Source organism: Rhinatrema bivittatum, chromosome 11 (genome assembly GCF_901001135.1).
Source record: "Rhinatrema bivittatum chromosome 11, aRhiBiv1.1, whole genome shotgun sequence".
Classification (NCBI taxonomy): Eukaryota; Metazoa; Chordata; class Amphibia; order Gymnophiona; family Rhinatrematidae; genus Rhinatrema; species Rhinatrema bivittatum.
Window position 1 is genome coordinate 77,721,418 of NC_042625.1, and position 20,685 is coordinate 77,742,102.

The 20,685-nt window shown below is 45.8% G+C and overlaps 1 protein-coding gene across 3 annotated transcripts in view; it reads right to left on the bottom strand.

Moving 5' to 3' along the window:
- MAP4K1 (mitogen-activated protein kinase kinase kinase kinase 1) overlaps positions 1-11,309 on the bottom strand; it is a 62,091-nt gene extending 50,782 nt beyond the window's left edge. For 2 of the 3 annotated variants that reach the window (XM_029571057.1, XM_029571054.1), the window contains exon 1: positions 11,141-11,308. In XM_029571057.1, coding sequence (XP_029426917.1) covers positions 11,141-11,302 — 162 coding nt within the window. In that variant the 5' untranslated portion in view covers positions 11,303-11,308. Of the gene's footprint in view, positions 1-11,140 lie in introns of all 3 variants that reach the window. The other variant, XM_029571055.1, reaches the window with a different exon arrangement.
- Positions 11,310-20,685: the final 9,376 nt, after the last annotated feature.

The window sequence follows — 20,685 nt, forward strand, 5'->3', positions numbered from 1 at the left end:
CAGCGGTAAACAAAGCTTAGCGCTGCCCTGTGGTAGGCGCAATGGAACCCTTAGACGACAGGCGGGAGAGGGGGAAGGGGAGTGGTTCTAGACCACAGGAAGCAGCTTTAGCAAACAAGGAGGCGGTCGGGAAAGGGCAGCGACTGACGGGGGCGAAAGCAAGGGTCTGCAAAATGTTTTCTCTCAGCACGGCTAAAAGTCTGCACCTTGTAAGGAAAGGCATTCCTGGGAGTGAATGGGGCACGGTGAGGTCAGGGGAGAAAGCGTGCTCTTGTAGACGGCAGATTCAAGGACTGGGGTGCACCTTTCCAGCCAAAAAAAAAAAAATCTACCTGCAGAAAAAGGATTAAAGGGAGGGCGGCAAGCTCTGTCTCAGTGGCAAGTAACATAAGAATATAAGATATGCCACACTGGGTCAGAGCGAGGGTCCATCAAGCCCAGGGGCGGATTGTGGGAAAGTAGTGGCCCGGGGCATTTTTCTCCAATTACACCCACAATATAATTTACATATATATGCACCAGTGGTGGATTGCAGGAAAATAGAGGCCTGGGGGATTTTTTCAAAACCAGCCCTTTCCCTGCAGCACATATGTCAACAGCTCCCAAAAGCACGCCATGTTAATTCTGGGACCTGATGGGGTTGAGCTAAAATATCTCCAAAATAAACATCTTGTGAGGTAAAAATATTACTTACAACATGTATATTGTACTTGTATGGAGTGCTGAGAAACCCTGCAAAAAAGTAAAAAAGACCCCTAGAATTGGTATTAGGTCTATTGCAATGTGTATTGGGTATGAGCTTTGCCCTCAGAAAGCCACAAGTAAACTGGATTACAGTTTCAATACAGTAAATCTCTATATCAAAACTGCAATAACTGCCAGCACGCAAACACTAACAACCCTACTTATGAAAAGGCAACACTGTGATCATTACACCAGAGCCTAAAAAGCCAATACACCTACTGTTAGGAAAACAGAAAAATCCAAACTGCTACAGATCCCTACACAACCTCCACACTAACAGAATACGTCAACCCAGTCACACACGCAAAATACAAAGAGATCCTCACAAAAATGCAGAATAAAGTAACCATAAAGTATTATTACAAACATTCAGACAAAAATCGAACTGTTAACCGCAGCAGGCCAGACTATTATGGGGTGCAACAACAGAAAAACAGAAATATTACAATACCTGAAAAAACATCAAAATCAGTAAATATAAAGGATCAATAGAAGTAAAACCATACTAATAAAAAGAATATTTCAAAACAGCTGACAAATAGAACATCTAATAATTGATAACTCATATACATTTTCCAGACCAATAAAATATTTCAAACACTATGCAATACTTACAACTTTAAAAGGATAAAAAATATCCCTGGTTGTTCATACCTGGAATCTTTTGATTTCCAGATGCCCTGAGATTGTTGTGGATTAGCAGGGGAGAGGTGAGGGGTTGTTCCTCCCAATATCTCTCTCTCTCTCATATAAACACACATGCTCAATCATGCTGTCACACACACACACACACACACACACACACACACAGAGACATGATCTCACAGATACACAGAGACATGCTGTCTCAGACTTGCAGTCATACATGCTCTCACACACACACACACAGAGACATGATCTCACAGATACACACAGACATGCTGTCTCAGACATGCAGTCATACATGCTCTCACACACACACACACAGACATGATCTCACAGATACACACAGACATGCAGTCATACACACAGTCATGCATGCTCTCATACACACACATGCACAAACACATGCACAAGCACATGCCCTCACAGACAGATATGCTCTTTCACCCACCCATGCCCTCACAGAGACATACACACACTCACACACATGCTCTCACTCATTCACGTCCTCCCCCCTCCCCAGTAAAAGTACAGCAGCAGCCTCCTCTTTCAGCCCCCATGGCAGAGGACCTCTTCATTTTTCTTGAGGCCGTGGGGGGAGAGGGAGGTATCGCTGTTGATTTTCCTCTGGCCCTTGATGCCTCTTCCTGAGATGGCCCGGGGGATGCGCTTGCGTGGAGGTGGAGGCTGTGGCGCTGTTGTTGCTGCTGCTTCTTGGACGCCGTGCGAACTTTGAGCCAATGCTGCTGCTTCCTGCAACGGGCAGCGCTCTTCTTTTTCCTGCAACGACCAGCGCTCCTCTTCTTCCCGCCCACGCGGACCCATCACTTCCTCTTCCGGGCCGTGCGGACAGGAAGAAGGAGAAGTCATGCTGTCACCGGCCCCAGACTGGTGGCGCACCGGCCCTGCACGAGGTCCTCTTCAGCAGCCCCGCAGATCTCTCTCCACGCCGCGGCAGGATGGGCTCTGCCGCGACCTTACAGTCCTTTCTCCCGGCTCCGCAAGTTTCCCTTCGGGCCACAGAAGCCTCACTTCACTTTGGCTGGAAACTTTATAATACCAAAAAAAAAAAAAAAATCACGTGACAGGAGTGACCGACCCACCGGGGGAAGCCCGATCCCCTGATAGGTCAATCTGCCCCTGATCAAGCCCAGCATCCTGTGTCCAAGAGTGGCCAATCCAGGCCACAAGTACCTGGAAAGTACCCAAACATTAAACAGAACCCATGCTACTAATACAGGCAACAAGCATTGGCTGGCCATTCCCTATTGATTAATAGCAGTTTATGGACTTCTCCTCCAGGAACTTATCCAAATCTTTTTTAAACCCAGCTACACTAACTGCCTTAATCGAATTCCAGAGCTTAATTGTGCATTGAGTGAAAAAGAATTTCTTTGATTTGATTTAAATGTTTTACTTGCTAACTTCATGGAGTGCCCCTAGTCCTTGTATATCCAAAAGAGTAAATAACCATTTCATATTTACCCGTTCAAGTCCTTTCATGATTTTGTAGACCTCTATCATATCCCTCTTCAGCCATCTCTTCTCCAAACTGAGCAGTCCTAAACTCTTTAGCCTTTTCTTTTAGGGAAGCTGTTCCATGCCTCTTATCTTTTAGGTCGACCTTCTCTGTGCTTTCTCCAGTGCAACTATATCTTTGAGATGCGGCGACCAGAATTGTACACAGTATTCAAGGTGCGGTCTCACCATGGAGCGATACAGAGGCATTATGACATCCTCTGTTTTATTTTTCATTCCCTTCCTAATAATTCCTAACATTCTGTTTGCTTTTTTGACTGCCGCAGCACGCTGAGCCGAAGATTTCAATGTAAAGCAAAAGCGCGCACGCTGATTTTGTTTTGAATATCAGCTCAAAGCTCGTGGGCAAAAAATGCATCTGGGCAGCCTGAAAACTCCCCCCATCTGGGTTCAGGTTGGGATTCTGTTCCTCAGATTGGGGCTCTCCTGTGCTTGATTTGAACTCGGAGTTCTACCAAGTTTTCTTTGCATATTATAAAAGTTTGGATTCCAATCATCATCAAGTCTGGGCTCTATACTGCTTCTGGATCATAGCTGGGTTTGAAGTCCAATCATCGTCTGCTTCACAGTTCATTGGGGATCTATTGTAAATGAACTCCATCCTTGTATTTCTTTAATCCTTCTGCTTAGCATTGGTCATTACAGCATCATGTGGTTGGGTGGACAGGGCATTAAAAAACTCAGATTTTATTTATTTTTGTATGATCCAATGTACTTGGCAGATAACCACTACACATACATAATCAAATTTACAAAAAGTCAAATATTCACTAACATGCAACAAACGTAATGTTACAAATAGCAACATCACGAATCACACAAACTACCTTCCCCAGGGCTGTACTACTCTAAACGTTTTATTATTAGTATCAAGGCCAGCTAAAAGCAGAGGACATAAGATTATTCTTCACTGCCATAAGCCAGTGTAAAGAAATGTGCCTTTATCAGCTTCAAAAGGAAGCACTCAATTGTTCTTACATTATCTGAAAGCTCATTCCAACATTAGGAGCCTGTGATAAAGAATTTCCTTTCCCCAGTCGTGTCTGACCATACCTGGCAGACAGGAGGAACTTCCAGCTGACCTCAGTGGTCCAGAGGGTCTGTAAAGCTAAACGTTTGCAAGGAGCTAACTCAAAAGCAAGGGATCAGAACTCAATGAACTAAGCATACAGTCTTGCACCTAATTCTCCAAAAAAGCACACGAGCCAATGAAGGGAATGTAGTACAGGCATAAGATGATCAACTCTTCAGGCTCTGTAAGAAACCTTGCCACTGCTGCATGCTGCACCACTTGGAGACAGTTTCAGTTTGTCATAAGTAAGCCTGCGTAGAGCAAGATGCAATAGTCTAGTACAGTGGTTCCCAGCCCTGCCCTGGGGACCCCCCAGCCAGTAGAAAATTGGCATGCACTGCCTCCATAACATGCAAATTTTCTCTCATGCATATTCATTGTGGATATCCTGAAAGCCCGACTGGCAGGGGGGTCCCCAGGGCAGGGTTGGGAACCACTGGTCTAGTACATAATGAAGTCGATATTCAGCTGCAGTGCGGCTAGTTAAGTTAGCCAGATACAGCGGTCTGGCTAACAATGGGGATATTCAGAGGCTAACTCTGGCCCCCACCCCCGGAACGGCTCAGATTCTAGGCCCCATTCCCCGCAGGTTGAGCCTTTGGTTCCAGGAGCCGGCAGGGCTCAGGCGAGAGTCCCGTAAGGAGCAGACAGACAAAGTCACTGGGCGGGCAGTGGTCAGAGCTGGCAGCAAGAAGATAGTCTCTGGGTCCAGGCCAAGATCGGGGCAGGCAGCAAATGGATAATATCCGGGTCCAGGCCAAAGTCGGGGCGAGCAGTCAGTATCCGGGTCCAATCCAGAAGCATAGTCAGAATCTGCAGCAGGGGTCAGAACCAGGAATCGGGCCGAAACAGAGCAAAGCAAGACACCGAGGACCAGGCAAGGCAGGGCAAGGACAGGAACAAGACAGGACAGTAGGACAAGGCAAGGCACAAGGATATTGAGGTGAGGCCCAAGGAAGTAGCAACGCACACTGCAAGGCAGGAGGCCCCGTTTCTGAGGCACGGAGAGAAGCACGGCTGGGGTTTAAATACCCCATCGCGTGACGCCAGCGAGAGGCGCTGTAGAAGGGGGTTTCCACCACGGGGCCTACGTTGCGTGGCGTGCATGCGCACCTAGAGGCCACACTGGCTGCTGGAGGAGGAGAGCGTGGCGTAGGGGTGGACTTTTGGCATCTTGGGGTGAGGGCAGCTGGTTGTGGGACCAACCAAACATTACAACTATTTTTTCACAGAAACATGGGCAAGTGCCTAGGGCGCCAAATTCGGAAGGCACCAAAAGACCCTACTGCTCTTCGGTTTCTGGAGGCGAACCCCCCACCCCTATGGAAACCATCATCTTAAATCCGGAAGGGTGGCGGATGCATAAAAAAAACCCTCCCAGTGGAGGTGATAGAGACAAAAACAGTAGCAATTCAGAAAAACACTGGACAAGTATAGAGGACCATTAATGGCAAAGAAGAGAGGGGGAAACCAGAGGTGAACAGGGTTCTGTGGCACTGGGGCAGGAAGTAAACTGGGCAGATTAGATGAGATTTGATCTGATACCATAAGTCTTTCTTTCTAAAGGTGAAGAGTGGCAACAAAAGTCACAAGTGCATAAACCCCCATCAGCAAAGATATTAAACAGCATCTCAAAATGTTCGAAAAGATGAAAGTTGGAAACCCTAATTATTATAGGATCTCAACCTCAGCCCAAAGGCCAAGAAAGGAAGGTCCCTGCACTTGGATTTTCACCAAAAGAGGACGAGAAGTGACCTCCTAGAATAAGGTCCAGAATCTCTGAACCCTGCCAAACCCAAGCTAAATGCAGGGCTAATTGTACAAAGGTTGCTTCGGGGCTCCTCTCGCCCATGCTCGGAGGGTCTGCAGGTGGGACGGAATGAAGGAGTTACTGGGGGGGGGGGGCTGGAAGGGACTGAGAAAGCATTTGTAACAGTCACATTTGTGCAGGAAATGAAATGTAAAGTTCACGCCCCATCAAATCTCTCTGCAGCTGCAGAGCACAGCCACAGGAAGCGGCAGTGATGGAAGGAGCATAGTTCACAGGCTGCAAACCCACACTGGGGATTTTCTGCTTCATTAGCGCCAGCTAATCAGCTTCTTAAGGGCGCCAACCTTTACTTTACAGTTTGGCTGTATTAAATAAATGTGGAGAGAAGAGGTCATGCTTTTACAGCGTTGCTGAAGCATACAATGCAGATGCTCCAAAGATCATCCAATGCCATTCCAAGGCTAAAATCCCCCTACGCACAGCTCCGTCAACGCACTTCCGTCCTGCCCTGCAATATTATCTGCCATTCCAGTACCGAGATGCCCCCCCCCCCCCCCCACAAAGCTCTGCCAATGTATCTCAGTCCTGCCCTGCAGCACCTCCTGCTATTCCAGTACTGAGACCTTCTGCTAATGCATCTAAACCCTAATCTACAGCAGCCCCAGCTAATTCAGCACAAAGAACAGCCCACACAGTTCTACCAGTGGGTTTTTTTGGGGGGGCGGTGGAGGACTTGCATTTTGATGATTCCTAGATGGCCATCTCTCTCACCACTGAGCGTTCATAAGCTCATGCAATGTCCACGGGAGAAGGGTTTGCATCATGCATGTCTGATGTCATTCTCCACGTGATGTGCCGAAGCCAATCAGACGCATCATTCGTTTGACGTGAAGAGGCCTCAGTTTGGAGCAAGATTATGAAAGTGAAGTGCATGTATGTCTAGTGGAAGCACACAGAGGCCGTGAATCCATTCCAGCTGGTTGCACCATTTAGAACGGTAGGCAGTTTGCTACCGGGGTGATAACACTTCATTTCGCTGCTTGCCCCGCTCACAGAGCACGGGAGAGAGAAAGAAGAAAGAGAGCAATCAGTTCCAGAGCATGATGCATCTTAGTGACTGCCGACCAAGATGGCCTACCACCTTAGGGATAAGGTCTGTCTGTCCATTGATGGAGAAGTTATACCCAGGAGCCTTGTCTGGTTGTACTTCAGTGTATTTACTGCCATACCCAACTCCATGAACCCAATTACCCTCTGCATTTGAGCTGCTATCAGGGTTACGATTTGCCTTGCCTGACCCTTCTAGTGAGGTGCTAGCGATCAGAAAAGCTGCACCTGTTCCTGGCCCAAAGTCCATGTCCTCTGGAAAGAGTAGTGAAGAAAGCAGCAGCACCCAACGAGCAAATGGCGGTAACCCCAGGAGTCGAGGGTCAGCAGGCTGAGTAACTGGAAAAGTTAGCCCCATTCTCCTCCCCCACCCCCCCCACAAAAAAAACCCCTGCAATGACCCCTGCAACTGAAGAAACCCCTCAGAAGACGATCCCCGCCACGAGAGAATGAACCCATACGTTTGGTGATACCCAGGCAATGGCTCCAGGTGGTGGACTATCTGCGTGAGCAGCCAAGATGGAGAGGTTACCACTGACTTCTAAACTTGAGGGAGCAGGGGAAAGCAAAGTCCAGCGAAGTCCGGCAGGGGATTCTACCTCCATGGCTTTTGCTCAACCCAAAGGCCGAAGCTGGGGCTCAGATAGAGAGGCATCATCAGGAGGCTGTCCATCCAGGCCTGCAAGCTCCTTTAACTACCCCTATTTGGGCCAACTGAGTAGATTCCTGGGAGGCCAGTGGAGACCAAGGGGTTGAGACTGCATTCGTGGCTAGAGGTACTGCTTGGATGGTGACGACAGATTCAGATTCTGCTCTGCCTATGATGGAAACAATGCATGACTTATATTCTTTCACCAGACCTACACCTAGCATGACTTCCTTGTTCAGGAGTTACAAGGGCATAAATATTAGTCATTTGTTTGGTTTACCCAAGGCACTGGAAGAAGCAGTCAGTAGTGACTTGGCTTTGGATCTAACCACCATCTCTCTTCCAGATGAGCTCAGTAAGCAGCCATGGATTGAGCCTGGCTGTTCTGGATGCAAAGCCCTACCAACTGGTCCCAAGATGAGTGAGCAGTGAGGCGGTTCGTCTATGAGATATGGGAGTAGGCCCTGCCTGTCCTTCAGTGCTGCACGCTGGTCATGTTTTCAGGATATCCACACTAAATATGTATGATATGGATTCGTACGCATTGCCTCCACTGCATGCAAATGCATTTCATGCATATTCATCGTGGATATCCTAAAATCTCGAATGACTTGTGCCACTCAAGGACTGGATTTGCCTACCCGGCCTATTCTTCTGTGCCTCTGCCAATAATTTGTGTGGTAGTGAGCAAAAGAGAAGGCTGGATGCTGGAGATCTACAGTCAAAACAAAAATGAACTGGGCTACAGATCCTTCTGAAAAAAAGATCATCCGTTGGTGCAGAATGCAACTGAAAAACATGTACTGACACGGATCGTAGGAAGCAGCATCCAAAAGCGTTCCAGTGACTGGATCCTGCCTGGAGGCATTGAGGTCAGCAAATCTGATCCCACCTGGTACAGGCCCTAGGACGATCACAGCCATGGGGTCTGGTGCAGACGGTGAACCATTTCAGGTTATTCCCGTTGTTTCCAGTTCCAGTCAAGTTAAAAAGGACGTTGTCTGTTCTCTTGCCTGTTTGTTGCTTTGCGTTCTTTGTAACGGCTTCTGGAGTTGTTCCAGGAAGAAACAATTCCTTCTGAACTTTTGGGGAGGATGCTGTAAAAGGAGATGACCTGCTCCCAAGAAGAGAGCTTAGAAGGCCTGAAGAAAGAAATGAGAAGCCCTCCTAGTTTAAGGAATTTTCTTTAAGGCCCCTGTTGAAAGTAATATGGTTTTACAGAAAAGCACAATCCAAATCAAAGTTATGCAATATACTGTTGTTTTTTTGTAATGAAATTGCATTGAAAACTGGTTGTGATGATTTCTATCCTCACTATTATTAAACGGAAAAGATGTGAAAACTATGAAAATTTCACAAAATGTTTAAAAAAAAAACAACACCTTTACAACAATGGAATACATAAAAAAAAGGTCCATCAGACCTCATGTCTACTTTTGTCTAATGCATTCTTCTAAGGTACTGTAATGTATCGGGATGTTTTCCTGGGAAAAAATATGTTTCACAATGGTTCACAAATGTTTTCCCTCAGTCAGGATGAAGTGTAAACCCACTAGGCTTCTCCACAGACAAGCAAGAAGCTGAAATAGTAAGAACAGAGCCAACGCTCTTTCTAGAGAGGTGGAAAGAAAAGGGAAAAGCCAGAAGGGCTGGCTCCTGGAATCTGTTTTCACTGCTCAGTATTTTTTGTATTTTCTTGTAGGACTTTCCAGCTGGATTTTTTTCCTGCAACCTTATTCATTTTCAGTAAACTCTTTCTTTTGGCACAACCCATTTTTTGTGCCTAGTTTTCTTTTACTATGAGGCCGATGCACAACAGTGCGTTCAGCCGAGCGCACTGTATAACACTCGGTTGGACGCACGTCCACAGCCCCTTATGCTATAAGGGAATTAGCGCGTCCAAAATGTGAGTCCAACCCCCTGGCGAAACCAATAGCGCTCATCATATGCAAATGCGTGTGGATGAAGCTATTAGTTATTCACCCAAATATTAAAAAAAAAAAAATGTGCGCCCGACCTGCACATGTTTACGCCCAGAGCAGGTGTTAATTTCTGAGCACCCCAAAAAGTTGTACAGAAAAGCAGAAAACACTGTTTTTCTATACATCCTCTGACTTAATATTGTGGCGATATTAAGTCGGAGGAACCAAAAGTGGTCAGGTTAGGGAAACGGACGCTCAGTTAACCAGCTCGTAAAATTGAGTGTCCGCTTTCCTAACCCGCGGACAGGCGACCTCTCCTGGAAGCCCGCTGCTGAGGAGGCACTAGGGGCGCGCAGTTGACCCTAGCACCTCCTTGGCAGCGTGACCCCTCATTTACATATTGCATTGCGCACCCAGGAGAGGTGACTGGGCGCCCGTTAGCAGAGAAAGCGCTCAACAGTGAGCTCCCGCTTTCCACGCTCATTTATTGCATCGGTCCTTATGGGAGATCCCCTGGGCCTTACAGCACTGAGCTGTCCCCTGGTGGAAGAATCCTGATCTGGATCCGTAGTCAAGTTTTCCTTGCTCTGCAGTACTTAAAGGGACACCTTATCTTCTACAAGGGTTACACATATGGTATATAATAGATATAGGATATGTTATTTGTATACGATATGCTTGTCATATACACATTTTATATGTAATAATTTTATATTGTGAGGCCAAAAATCAAAGCATTTTATGCGGGTAAACACGAGTTTGCATGTATTAAAACAGATTGACATTATTGCCCCCATCCCTCTGCCCCGTGTAAGTAAAAAAACACGCGCTGTGAACCGTGCTCGTACTTTTCCCTGCATGAAAGAGGTCTGGGATGCAAAGCGTGCATGGAGGTTGCATATTCACATCTCCCTGTGCACGTTCAGGTTTGCCCTTCGGACCCTGCTTTAAAGCGAGAGTAAAGCAACTGTGAGTTTTGTAGCCCACATTGTGGGCGCCAGTGGGATTTTCAAGGGCAGTCTCCCTGAGGAGTCACGAAACAACCCGTGGGACTCTGAGCCCCAGTTGGGGGGGGGGGGGGGGTAGGGTTTCAAACTTGCCCCCCTCACTGCTACCCTCGATTTATATTCTGCAGCTCTGATTGGAGGATTCCTGAAGGTTCATGACTGCAACACTCAGCTAAAGGCTTCAGCTGGTAAAGACTTTCAGCCACCAGGTCAGGCGTGCAAGAAAACGCAGAAGCCTCGAGCTCAGTGTCCCTAGTCCTGCCTGCACAGTGACACCAGCGACTGCCCCCTTTTTACCCTCCCGTTTTCTCTCCGAAGAGCTGGCCAGTGAGCCTGCAGGAAGGACCTGCTAGGGACAGCTCCACATCAAGAAGATCAAATGAAATTAGATGGAAGGTCACCCAGGGAGCCAGGTTCCTTCTGCTACAGGGGGCCTGCACTGTGATCTGTGATCTGTCTGTGGTTCTGGAGAAACTGGAGAAGCTCCTGCGGTGTCAGCAAGGCATCTTATCTCCTGCGAGGAGCTAACGGGTGGAAGCCGATCCAGGGATCTGCTCCTATTCCCACACCAGACTCAGGAAGGAGTGCAGTGGAACTGGCCAAGTGGTCCTCGGGGTTTATCATTCAAGAAGGTTGGGCTGGTGGTACCCAGATATCTATGTCTTGATCTGCCCCCTTGGCACTCACCTTGTAAACATCTCCGTAGGTGCCACTTCCGATCTTCTGCAGCAGTGTAAAGTCCTCCTGGAGGTTTCTGGTGGAGATATCCAGAACAGGTCTGTCCTGGGTCTCCATGGTCCTGCCTAGACCCAGGTTCCCTGCAGGCAGCCTGTGACTCTGTGTGTGCATGTGTGGGTGTGTGGCTGACAGAAGCGACTGAGATAGCCACTGCAACTCTCTGAGACAGCAATCACTATTTGCTGATAAAACATCTCACTTTTTTCTTATTTCCTGTTTTCAATCTGAAATTGTATTTTGCACAGTGGGGGAGCCCTCTAGATGTGATGGATGATTTCTGCACCATGCTGAATCTCACCTGATTGCTTTCATAGGCTCCCCCCTTTTTTTTTTTTTTTTTTTTTTTAGAAATCCTGATGCAAAATTTAGCAACAGCAGGGCCGGATACATCTTCCTGGAGCCATAATCAAAGCTGTGCCCTTCCATATAAAACCTACAGGTTTCTGATCTTAATTAGCTGTACTGGTGCAGGTAAGAAACCTTTAACTACTCTGCACAGGTGAAAAAAACTTTTAACTACCCTTGCACAAGTTAAAAAAAGAAACAAAAAAAACCCTGAGGCAAATTTGAAAGCAAATACATCTGGGCCTGTAGAGCACCTGAACCTTTAATAGCTAATTTCAAAATTAGCTCCAGAGAACAAATGGTAAAAGAGTCTGTGTCCTTTGCAACTAAGCGGGAGCTATATGAAGTTAGCCCTTTTTATAAATAAAACTAAATCCCTTACTTTATCCTCTACTTCCACTCTAGCTGATCTCAAATGGCATTGAGTTATTTCTCAGACTTTCCTTCTGGCCTTTTCTAAAACAAAAATATTTTCAGGGTCTTTGTAAGTGGAAATGAGTGAACCAGACACTCCATTATCTGTCCTCCCCGGGAAGACGTCACTAGGTCTTAAGCCTCTATAGTTACTAAAAATGAATAAGAATACAAAAAGTAAGATTTTTTTTTCAATCTATGGATGAGGTTAAAAAAAAAAGTGGAGGTGGGCCTGGCCGGTGGGTCAGTGCAGTACAATCCCAGCGGCACGTTCATAACCCCCCACTCGACGAGGTGGAGGGGAGAGAGAATTGTGGTCGTTGCTCAAGGGTGACACCTAGTGGACCAGATCAGGTACTTTGAGAGAGGAGGGAAAAATCCCCGAGTACTTGCAGACAAAGGCGCATGGCATCAGATCACAATCCCAGATCCAATTGAGCTGGAAATAAAAAGGAGAAGCAGGAAACTGGCGGGTCAAGAAATAATCGAGGTCGTTGTTGCTCATCAACACTCTGATGAAGATGAAGCTCAGGAGCTGTGACATATGTTGACAGCTGGAATTTGCAGAATAAATGGAGGGTTTGTTTGATGAAGCCCAAGTCCATTTTGGGGTCTTGTGTGCTTCCTGTTTTTGTGTGCCTGGTGTGTTTTGATTGCTGTTTTCTTCGTTTCTTTTTTGTGGATCAAAGTCAGGCGAATGGACAGTTTGGGTGGGGTTGTGGTTTAGTGCAGCCTCGAGCTGGGCCAGGGAAGCTGCTGCTTTTTTTTTCCACTTCGGCCACGCTCCACACAAGAGACGCAGCTTATGGTAAGAATATAAGAAGCTGCTATACTGAGTCAGACCAAGGGTCCATCGAACCCAGCATCCTGTTTCCAACGGTGGCCAAGCCAGGTCACAGGTACCTGGCAAGTACCCAAAACATGAAATAGATCCCATGCTACTGGTGTCGGTAATAAGCAGTAGCTAATCCCTAAATCTACCTGATTAATAGCAATTTTGGACTTCTCCTCCAGGAACTTGCCCAAACCTTTGTTAAACCCAGATACACTAACTGCCCTAACCACATCCTCTGGCAACAAATTCCAGAGCTCAATCATGCACCGAGTAAAAATAATATTTACTCCGACTTGCTTTATATGTGCTATTATTTATTCCATTTGTATATTCCACTGTATCTCTGTATTCAGGGTGGATTACTACTTGCTAAATTAATGGAATGCCCCTAGTCCCTTCTATTACCTGAAAATGGGCTCTCCTACTCAGCTCCATACGGCAATCAGGACAGATTCACCCGGAACGATCTTGGCATTGGACGTGTCTTATGCAGAGCCGTACGTAGGCATTATAGCACGCGGGGACAAGCAATCAGATTTGCGCTCTCCGCTGGTGGCTCTCGCTTGTATTTCACTCATTTTTCCATCCCTGGGGGGCTTGGTGCCCTGGGTGTTTGTCCTTCTCTGGTTATGACCCTGCTATTGTGGATGGAGTATCGCATTGGAACAGTCTGCTTTCCATCAGATTTCTTATGTGTTTTGTCTTTTTTCATGCCAGAACGTTGTCCCTGATGTTTCATTACCCCTTCAGGGTCCAGGCAGACTTAAAATGTTGTCTTTTTGTGTCTGTGCTATGGGTGGGCGTTGGATACTTTATGATCGTGATATTTTTGGGGTTGCAGTTTTAAACTTTAAGTGCTGGGTTTTCTGGCCTTAGTTTCAGGTTTCATTTGAATGGTTTTGGGTGAGGTGGTTGTTTGTTGTAAGGGGGTTTGTTTGTTTATGGAAAAAGTATATAAATACTACACAGCGCAGTAATCTCAGGTCTTCTTGTAATAAATGTACTCCCTTTTATATTTCTCCTTTTAAATCTGATCACACGTTGCACAGGACCCTACCGCTGCCTACATGAGAAAGACATTCAGAATACGAGGTTGACATTCATGCTGCTCTCTGAATAGTGTGTACATCATCCAATACAAAAAAAAAAAACAACAATGTGAAGAAGGATGCTACATCAGTGAACCAAAGCAAAAATGAAGGCCAGAATCAATTTTCACAGGCATAACATAAAGCATTACAGAGAAAACCAGAGCGACTACTCAACAGGTGAACACTCGGAAGACCACTCCGTTAAGGACCTCACAATCAGGGCACTTAAAGGGAACTTTAGGATTACCCAAGAATGGAAAACATTTCAAATTAGGATGATCAAACACTTTGAAAGAAACACAGAAGTACCTAATGAGGACACTGTTGTTCTCACCCCTTATCAAATGTAGGCCCTTTCAGCTGCAAAGTTTTACTGTCTCGGCTCTCCTCACCTCTGTCATCCCTGCTCCCCTTTACTGAGCTGTATAATGATGCATGCAGGCAGCCTAAGACCTAGAAGATGCTGTAAACCCAGTGTAACTGCGCTGTTTCTTCACCAACCTGATGAAGAGGGTAACTTGCATTGTCAGTCCAACAAAAAGGGCTCACTTACAGCTTGTTTGTTGTCCTTTAATTCCGCGTATCCAAGTAGACTAATGTGGCAGTCACAATTCTTTGCTCAACTTTCACTCACCAAGGCATGAGTCCTGCGAGCATGTAGCAGCTCATGATTGTACAGTAGTTCCTGTTAGCTCTCTTTCAGGCCGATACAGTAAAAGTCGAGGGAGCGCATGCACAGGCCACTCTCCTGTGCACGTGATTTAGTATTCAAATGAGGGCCTGCGGTAAAAAAAGAGGCGCTAGGGATACTAGCGCGTCCCTAGCGCCTCTTTTTTGACAGGAGCGGCAGCTGTCAGCGAGTTTGACAGCCGACGCTCAATTTTGCCGACGTTGGTTCTCAAACCCGTTGACAGCCACGGGTTCGGAAACCGGATGCCAGCAAAATTGAGCGTCCGGTTTTCAACCCGCGAGCCGAGGGCTGATTTAAAATTTTTTTTTTTTAATTTTTTTTTTACTTTTGGGACCTCCAACTTAATATCACCATGATATTAAGTCGGAGGGTGTATAGAAAAGCTAGCTTTACCCCTTACTGAATTAAGGGGTAAAGCTAGCGCATCGAAAACACGCGTCCAAATGCGGGTTAACAGTGCGCGCCACTGGACCGCACTGTACTGTATCGGCCTTTTTGCTGGGTAATGCATTTCAAGCAAAGACCCAACCGTGACCACCAAGGAGCTGTCAAAAGAACTCTGGGACATAGTTGTGGAAAGGCACAGATCTGGGGATGCAAAGTCCTTGAATAACCCTTGCAGCACAGTCGTGACAATTATTAAGAAGTGGAAAGTCCCTTCCTAAATTGAGCCATTCTATTTCTTCCAAACTGGATGACTGAATAAAAAGGAAACTCATCAGGAAGGCAACCAAAAAGTCAATGGCAACTTTGAAAGAGTTACAAGCTTCTGCAGCCAAGGCGGGTCAAAATGTGCATGTGACAACAGTACCCCAAGCATGCCACAAATCTGGCCTATGTACAAGAAGAAAGCCCATCCTGAATTCCTTTTTTCCTCTGGGGTCACCTTCCCATCCTTGGGGAGCTATTGACCAGTTCTTCCAAAGTGGGGAAACACACAGGGCCAGAGTTTAGTAGATACGCGCAGGCATAGATTTGTGCGCGCAACCTGGCGCACACAAATCTACCCCCAATTTTATAACATGCGCGCGCAGCCACGCACATGTTATAAAATCCGGGGTCGGCGCGCACAAGAGGGTGCACACTTGTGCACGCCGAGCCCTAGGGGAGCCCCGATGGCTTTCCCTGTTCCCTCCGAGCCCCCCAGTCCTATCTAAAAACCTCCACTGACCTTTGTTGACAAAGTTGCGCCTGCCTCTGGGCAGGTGTAGGTTGCACACGCCGGCCAAGTGCCGGTGCGCGATCCCCCGGGACAGCCACTGTGCCAGAGGCCTCGGTCCCGCCCCCACCCCGCCCCTGGACCGCCCCGCCCCTTTTTTCAAGCCCCAGGACATATGCGCATCCCGAAGCTTGCGCCTATGCAAAATAGGCTCGGCGCGCACAGGAGCGGGTTTTCAGGGTTACACGCGTAACCCTTTTAAAATCCGTCCCACAGTGTCTAGGCTGGGGGCAGGATAACCTGCAGGCCACACTAGACTGAGGACACGCAAACACTAATAAAGAGCTCACTGCCCATCCAAAATTTGTACTCCAAAATAAAAATAATTTAATGAGATTTGGTCAGAACAAAAAAAACCATTTAGATAAATATCAGGAAACAATAACCAGGAAAAAATACAGTCCTTATCCTACATATCACTCCATCTCCATCAATGCCAGTATTTTGTCTTCAGCAGCACAAGAAAAAAATGTTTCTTCCCTATCCACAGTCACAATGTCAAGAGCAGCTCCAGGGATGATCGCTCCTGCTGCAGGCTGAAATCCTCAGCTTTTTTTTCAATGTTTGTTCTGCTTAGTTGGAATTTCAGCTGATATGGAAATGTTTGATATTTTTGTTATTACTCTGTAAACTTGTTATAGTTTGGTCTATTAACTAGCTAAGTGGATGAATGTTAGCTACAGATATTGAAAATTATAATAATTATAAATGGAGTCTGTCTGTAATTTAATTATGGTTGTGGATTTTATGTTAATAATATAGTTATGTAGAGATAAGACCTCAGTATTGGCAGGAGATCTGTAACAAGAGAAACTTCTTGTGGCCAATTGGTCCAGTCACTGCTCTTGTAATCTCTGACTTTAAACTTTTAATAAAAATTGCTTAAACTATTTTATTGAATTCATTTTTTATTATTATTCAGAAAGACTATAATTTTTAATTATTCTTTTTTGTTTTAATAAAAGCCGGATACCTGTCTCTGAGCAGTTTTTGACAGCACTATTGAACCTAAATTGATTGCAACCATAAAGCTCTTTAATTACTACAACAAATTTTTGCAGCTAAAGATTTTGTTGAAAAACGGTGTTACAATGTTCATGAGGTTACCAAAAAGTCTGTGTAACTGATGAAACTATGTTGCAACAATTTGTTGAAAAATATAGTTACTTCTGTAGCTCCTCGCTGCTTGCTTTGTTGAAAAATGGTTAGACAAAACTATTCATAAGGAAGGGCAAACATCTATACTGTTTAAATGGACATAACTGTCTCAAGATGAATTTATGCCTTTATACTGTTCATCAATTTATGCAATTCGTCAATTGCTGTGGCAGAGCATTGGATAAGAATGTCTTAATGCAAAGTAGTGCGTCGTATCTGCTGAAAATGCTTAGCTGACTCTTCAGATAATGACGTATCCCACATTTAAACTCTGTAGCTAAGCTTATATTAAAACTTAGCAATCACATTTCAGTCTCATGACTTAATGACCGGGCGGATGGTAAATATCACATCGCCTCATACTTGGTTATGAACCCCGACAAGATTGAAAACGACAGAACACTTATCTTGAATTTATGGCAGCCGTTTAGGCTGTAAGTTTTCACCAGTTTGTCGTTAGTCGGACCCAGAGGGTCTAATCGACACCGCCAACGCGGCCGGCGTTTCGCCAAAAACGCTGCTTCAGGGCGGACTAATTTTTGAAGAGAAAACTCCTTCTGCAACAATCGGGTTCAGACTGAACGTGGAAATGTTTGATATTTTTGTTATTACTCTTATTACTGTTATAGTTTGGTCTATGTCCATTTTTACTTATATTCTGCTTTTTGCACTTTTTTCAGCACTTCAAAGTGGATTACATTCAGGTGCTGTAGGTATTTCCCTATCCCCAGAGGGCTCACCATCTAACAGGCCGATACAGTACCGACGCGTAAAAAAAAGTGCGGCAGTGTATATCGCCCGCTCGTTTGGCGCGCGCACATTTTGGTTCACAGTCCGCTCTATTCAGTATTCAAATTGTAGGCAAATCCAAGTGGCAGCTAAGGCGCGCCAAACGCGCGCCTAAAGCACGATTAGAGTTCGCTATCGATTTTACTGTATAGGTGTTATCAAACCCTATACAGTATCCAGGGCGCGCTGCCCAAATTGCTCTTCCCTACATGTCATTTCAATTGACATTTGAAGAGGAGTTGTCATCACATTTCGAAAATGAATTCCAATACTCACTTGCCATGCCAAAATTTAAAATTGTTCACAAGAAATCAATAAAGACCTGTCTTGACATTGCCTGAAGAAGGGAACACGATAGACTTTTTCTTCTAAAAACCCATACTCGCGATGCGTTCAGATTCCATAAATGTATACCAAAAGTTATTTGTCAAGTGTAGCATAATAAATAGCTATCCAGCCTTCCCAGCCGCTCCGCCGTACAGCTACCAACTTTTCTGGATGCTCAAGGCAGTGCCTTTTTCTGCCCTCCGTCCATGGCGTGGACGTCCATGGTCGCAGGCCTGGCTAACTTCCAGCCTCCATGGGCTCTCGAGCACCCGGAAGGTTTGGTAGCTGTTCCAACATCTCTGTACGGCTACCAATTTTTCTGCACGCTCAAGGCAGCGGCCACTCTGCTGCAGGCCATGGACGTTGTAAGGTAGCATGGCCTGCGAACATGGAAGTTCCTGCCTTTTTCTGCCCAGTTCTTCATTTTCTGGACGCTCAAGGCAGCGGCCCAGCTTCCAACCTCCATGGCCTCTTGAACATCCGTAAGGTTTCATTTGAACAGGGGTTGTCATTTCGAAATGGACTTGTCCGTACAGCTACCAACTGTATGTTATATTATGCACTGACTTTCTGAAGTACCTCATCCCTGCTGTATTCAAGAATGCTAGTTTGAATTTAAGGAAACAGAGGACTCTGACTACGTGCTGGAATGCAGCCAGCCAACACCCCAGACCCATTAGCTGATTGGTCTAATACATTCTCAAATGAAATGGACTGCACTTATCTAGGAACAACACTTTGAATGTACTCTGATTGGTCAGTATGAAAGGTATAAAAGGTTATGCACATTACGGGAACTTTGGGGTGAGTTGGAGATTATGCAGTTGTATGGACCTGTCGCCCCCCGGAACAAACTGTTTCCTTGTGCTTTATTCCGGTCTCTGTTCATGTTCCTATTCCCTTTGTTTCTGTCTTTCTTTAATAAAGTCTCAAGTTACATATTGCTTCAGTGATTTTAGAATTAACACAACCTTTCCGGATGCTCAAGGCAGCGTACCTCCTTGGCCTCTCTTGTGCGTCCGGAAAGGTTGGTAGCTATACCGACATGTCCATACATGCGTGAACATGTATGGACATGTTGGTAGCTATACCAACATGTCCATACATGTTCACGCAGGCCTTTCCTAACTCCAATTCCATCTAACTTCCTTCTTTCAACACGCTCCGCTAGCATTAGCGTTAATAGCCACCTCTTACAATGTTATTTATACTTATATATAACTATCTGATCTTCATTTCCCTTCTCATTCCAAGTTATTGTTTTCCTTGTTATTTGTAACTGCTTTTCTGCACTATTGTTTAAATGGTAAAGTTTATTATAATTACACCCCTGTTTCTTGTGAACCAGCATGATGGGACCACCGTCTTGAATGTTGGTATATAAAAAAGTTAAATAAAATAAATAAATAAATAAATAATACAGCTACCAACCTTACCGGACACTCAAGGCAGCGTTACCTTCCACGGCTTCCTTCTCTCCAGCGTCCGTAGAGGCGTCCATGTCTCCGCTGGACCCGCGGAGCATCAGAGACGCCCAGAGTACCGTTGCATACTCACAAAATAGAACACAAACATACCTCCTCTGGTCTTGCAGCTAGGTTCTCCTGTTGGCTGTTGACTCTAATCGGCCGTCTACAATTCCCTCGCCGAGCATTTCTTATTCTGGTTCTCATCCGAATGAAAAAGATCGCCAAAGCCAATATATAAATGTTGTCCATGACACTGTCCGGTCCGATTCTGACTGTCACAGAGCACAACACCAAACTAACACCAGGGTCAGGGTAGGCGGTAAATATAGAGGTTAAAGGCGCGGTAAAAATACTGGTTAAAGACACGCTACTTTGGGCACGCGTTACTGTATCGAGGGAAATAGCTAATCCGATCATTAACATACCATATACATGCAGCGGGCGCTAATGGCAGCTCATCTTTTTCAGCACGCGGTAAGGACGCGTAAAAGACAATACTGAATCGTGCATCCAGCTTACGCGCTTAAAACGCGTGTCCAATGTGGGTTAAAAGACGCGCTAGCGCGGCCGCGCTTTACTGTATCGGCCTGTAAGTTTGCACCTGAGGCAATGGAGGGTAAAGTGACTTGCCCAAGGTCACAAGGAGCAGGACTCAAATCCTGGTCTCCTGGTTTATAGCCCACTGCTCTAACCACTAGGCTACGCCTCCACTCCCACTTTTTAAGGTTTCGTTGGTGTTTTAATGTACTATTTTATTATTGTGTTGTATTTTTTATGACTGTTTTTACTGTGAGCAGCCATGGAATTTTTTTGATTATGGCAGGATATACACATTTTAAATAAATAAATAAATAAATAAATAAATGAAATCTCCCCAGTCCTGCCCTGAGTCCCTGCTGGGCACAGTTTTCCTCCTGGTCCTATCAGCCCCCAGATGCAGTTATGGATCCTTCTCAATTTGCTTCTCTCTTTCCTTTCCCACTTCAGTCTTCCTCTCAGGTGTCCTGTTTCTCCTGGCTTCCCTAGCTGTAATTACCTGAAAGGATAACAGCAATGTTTCTCAGACAGTCTGGAGAAGCCTCAAACCCACATGTACACAGGGTTTTTGCAACCTTCTCCTGAACCTCGCCCAAAGGAACTGGGCCTGGCTGTCAGT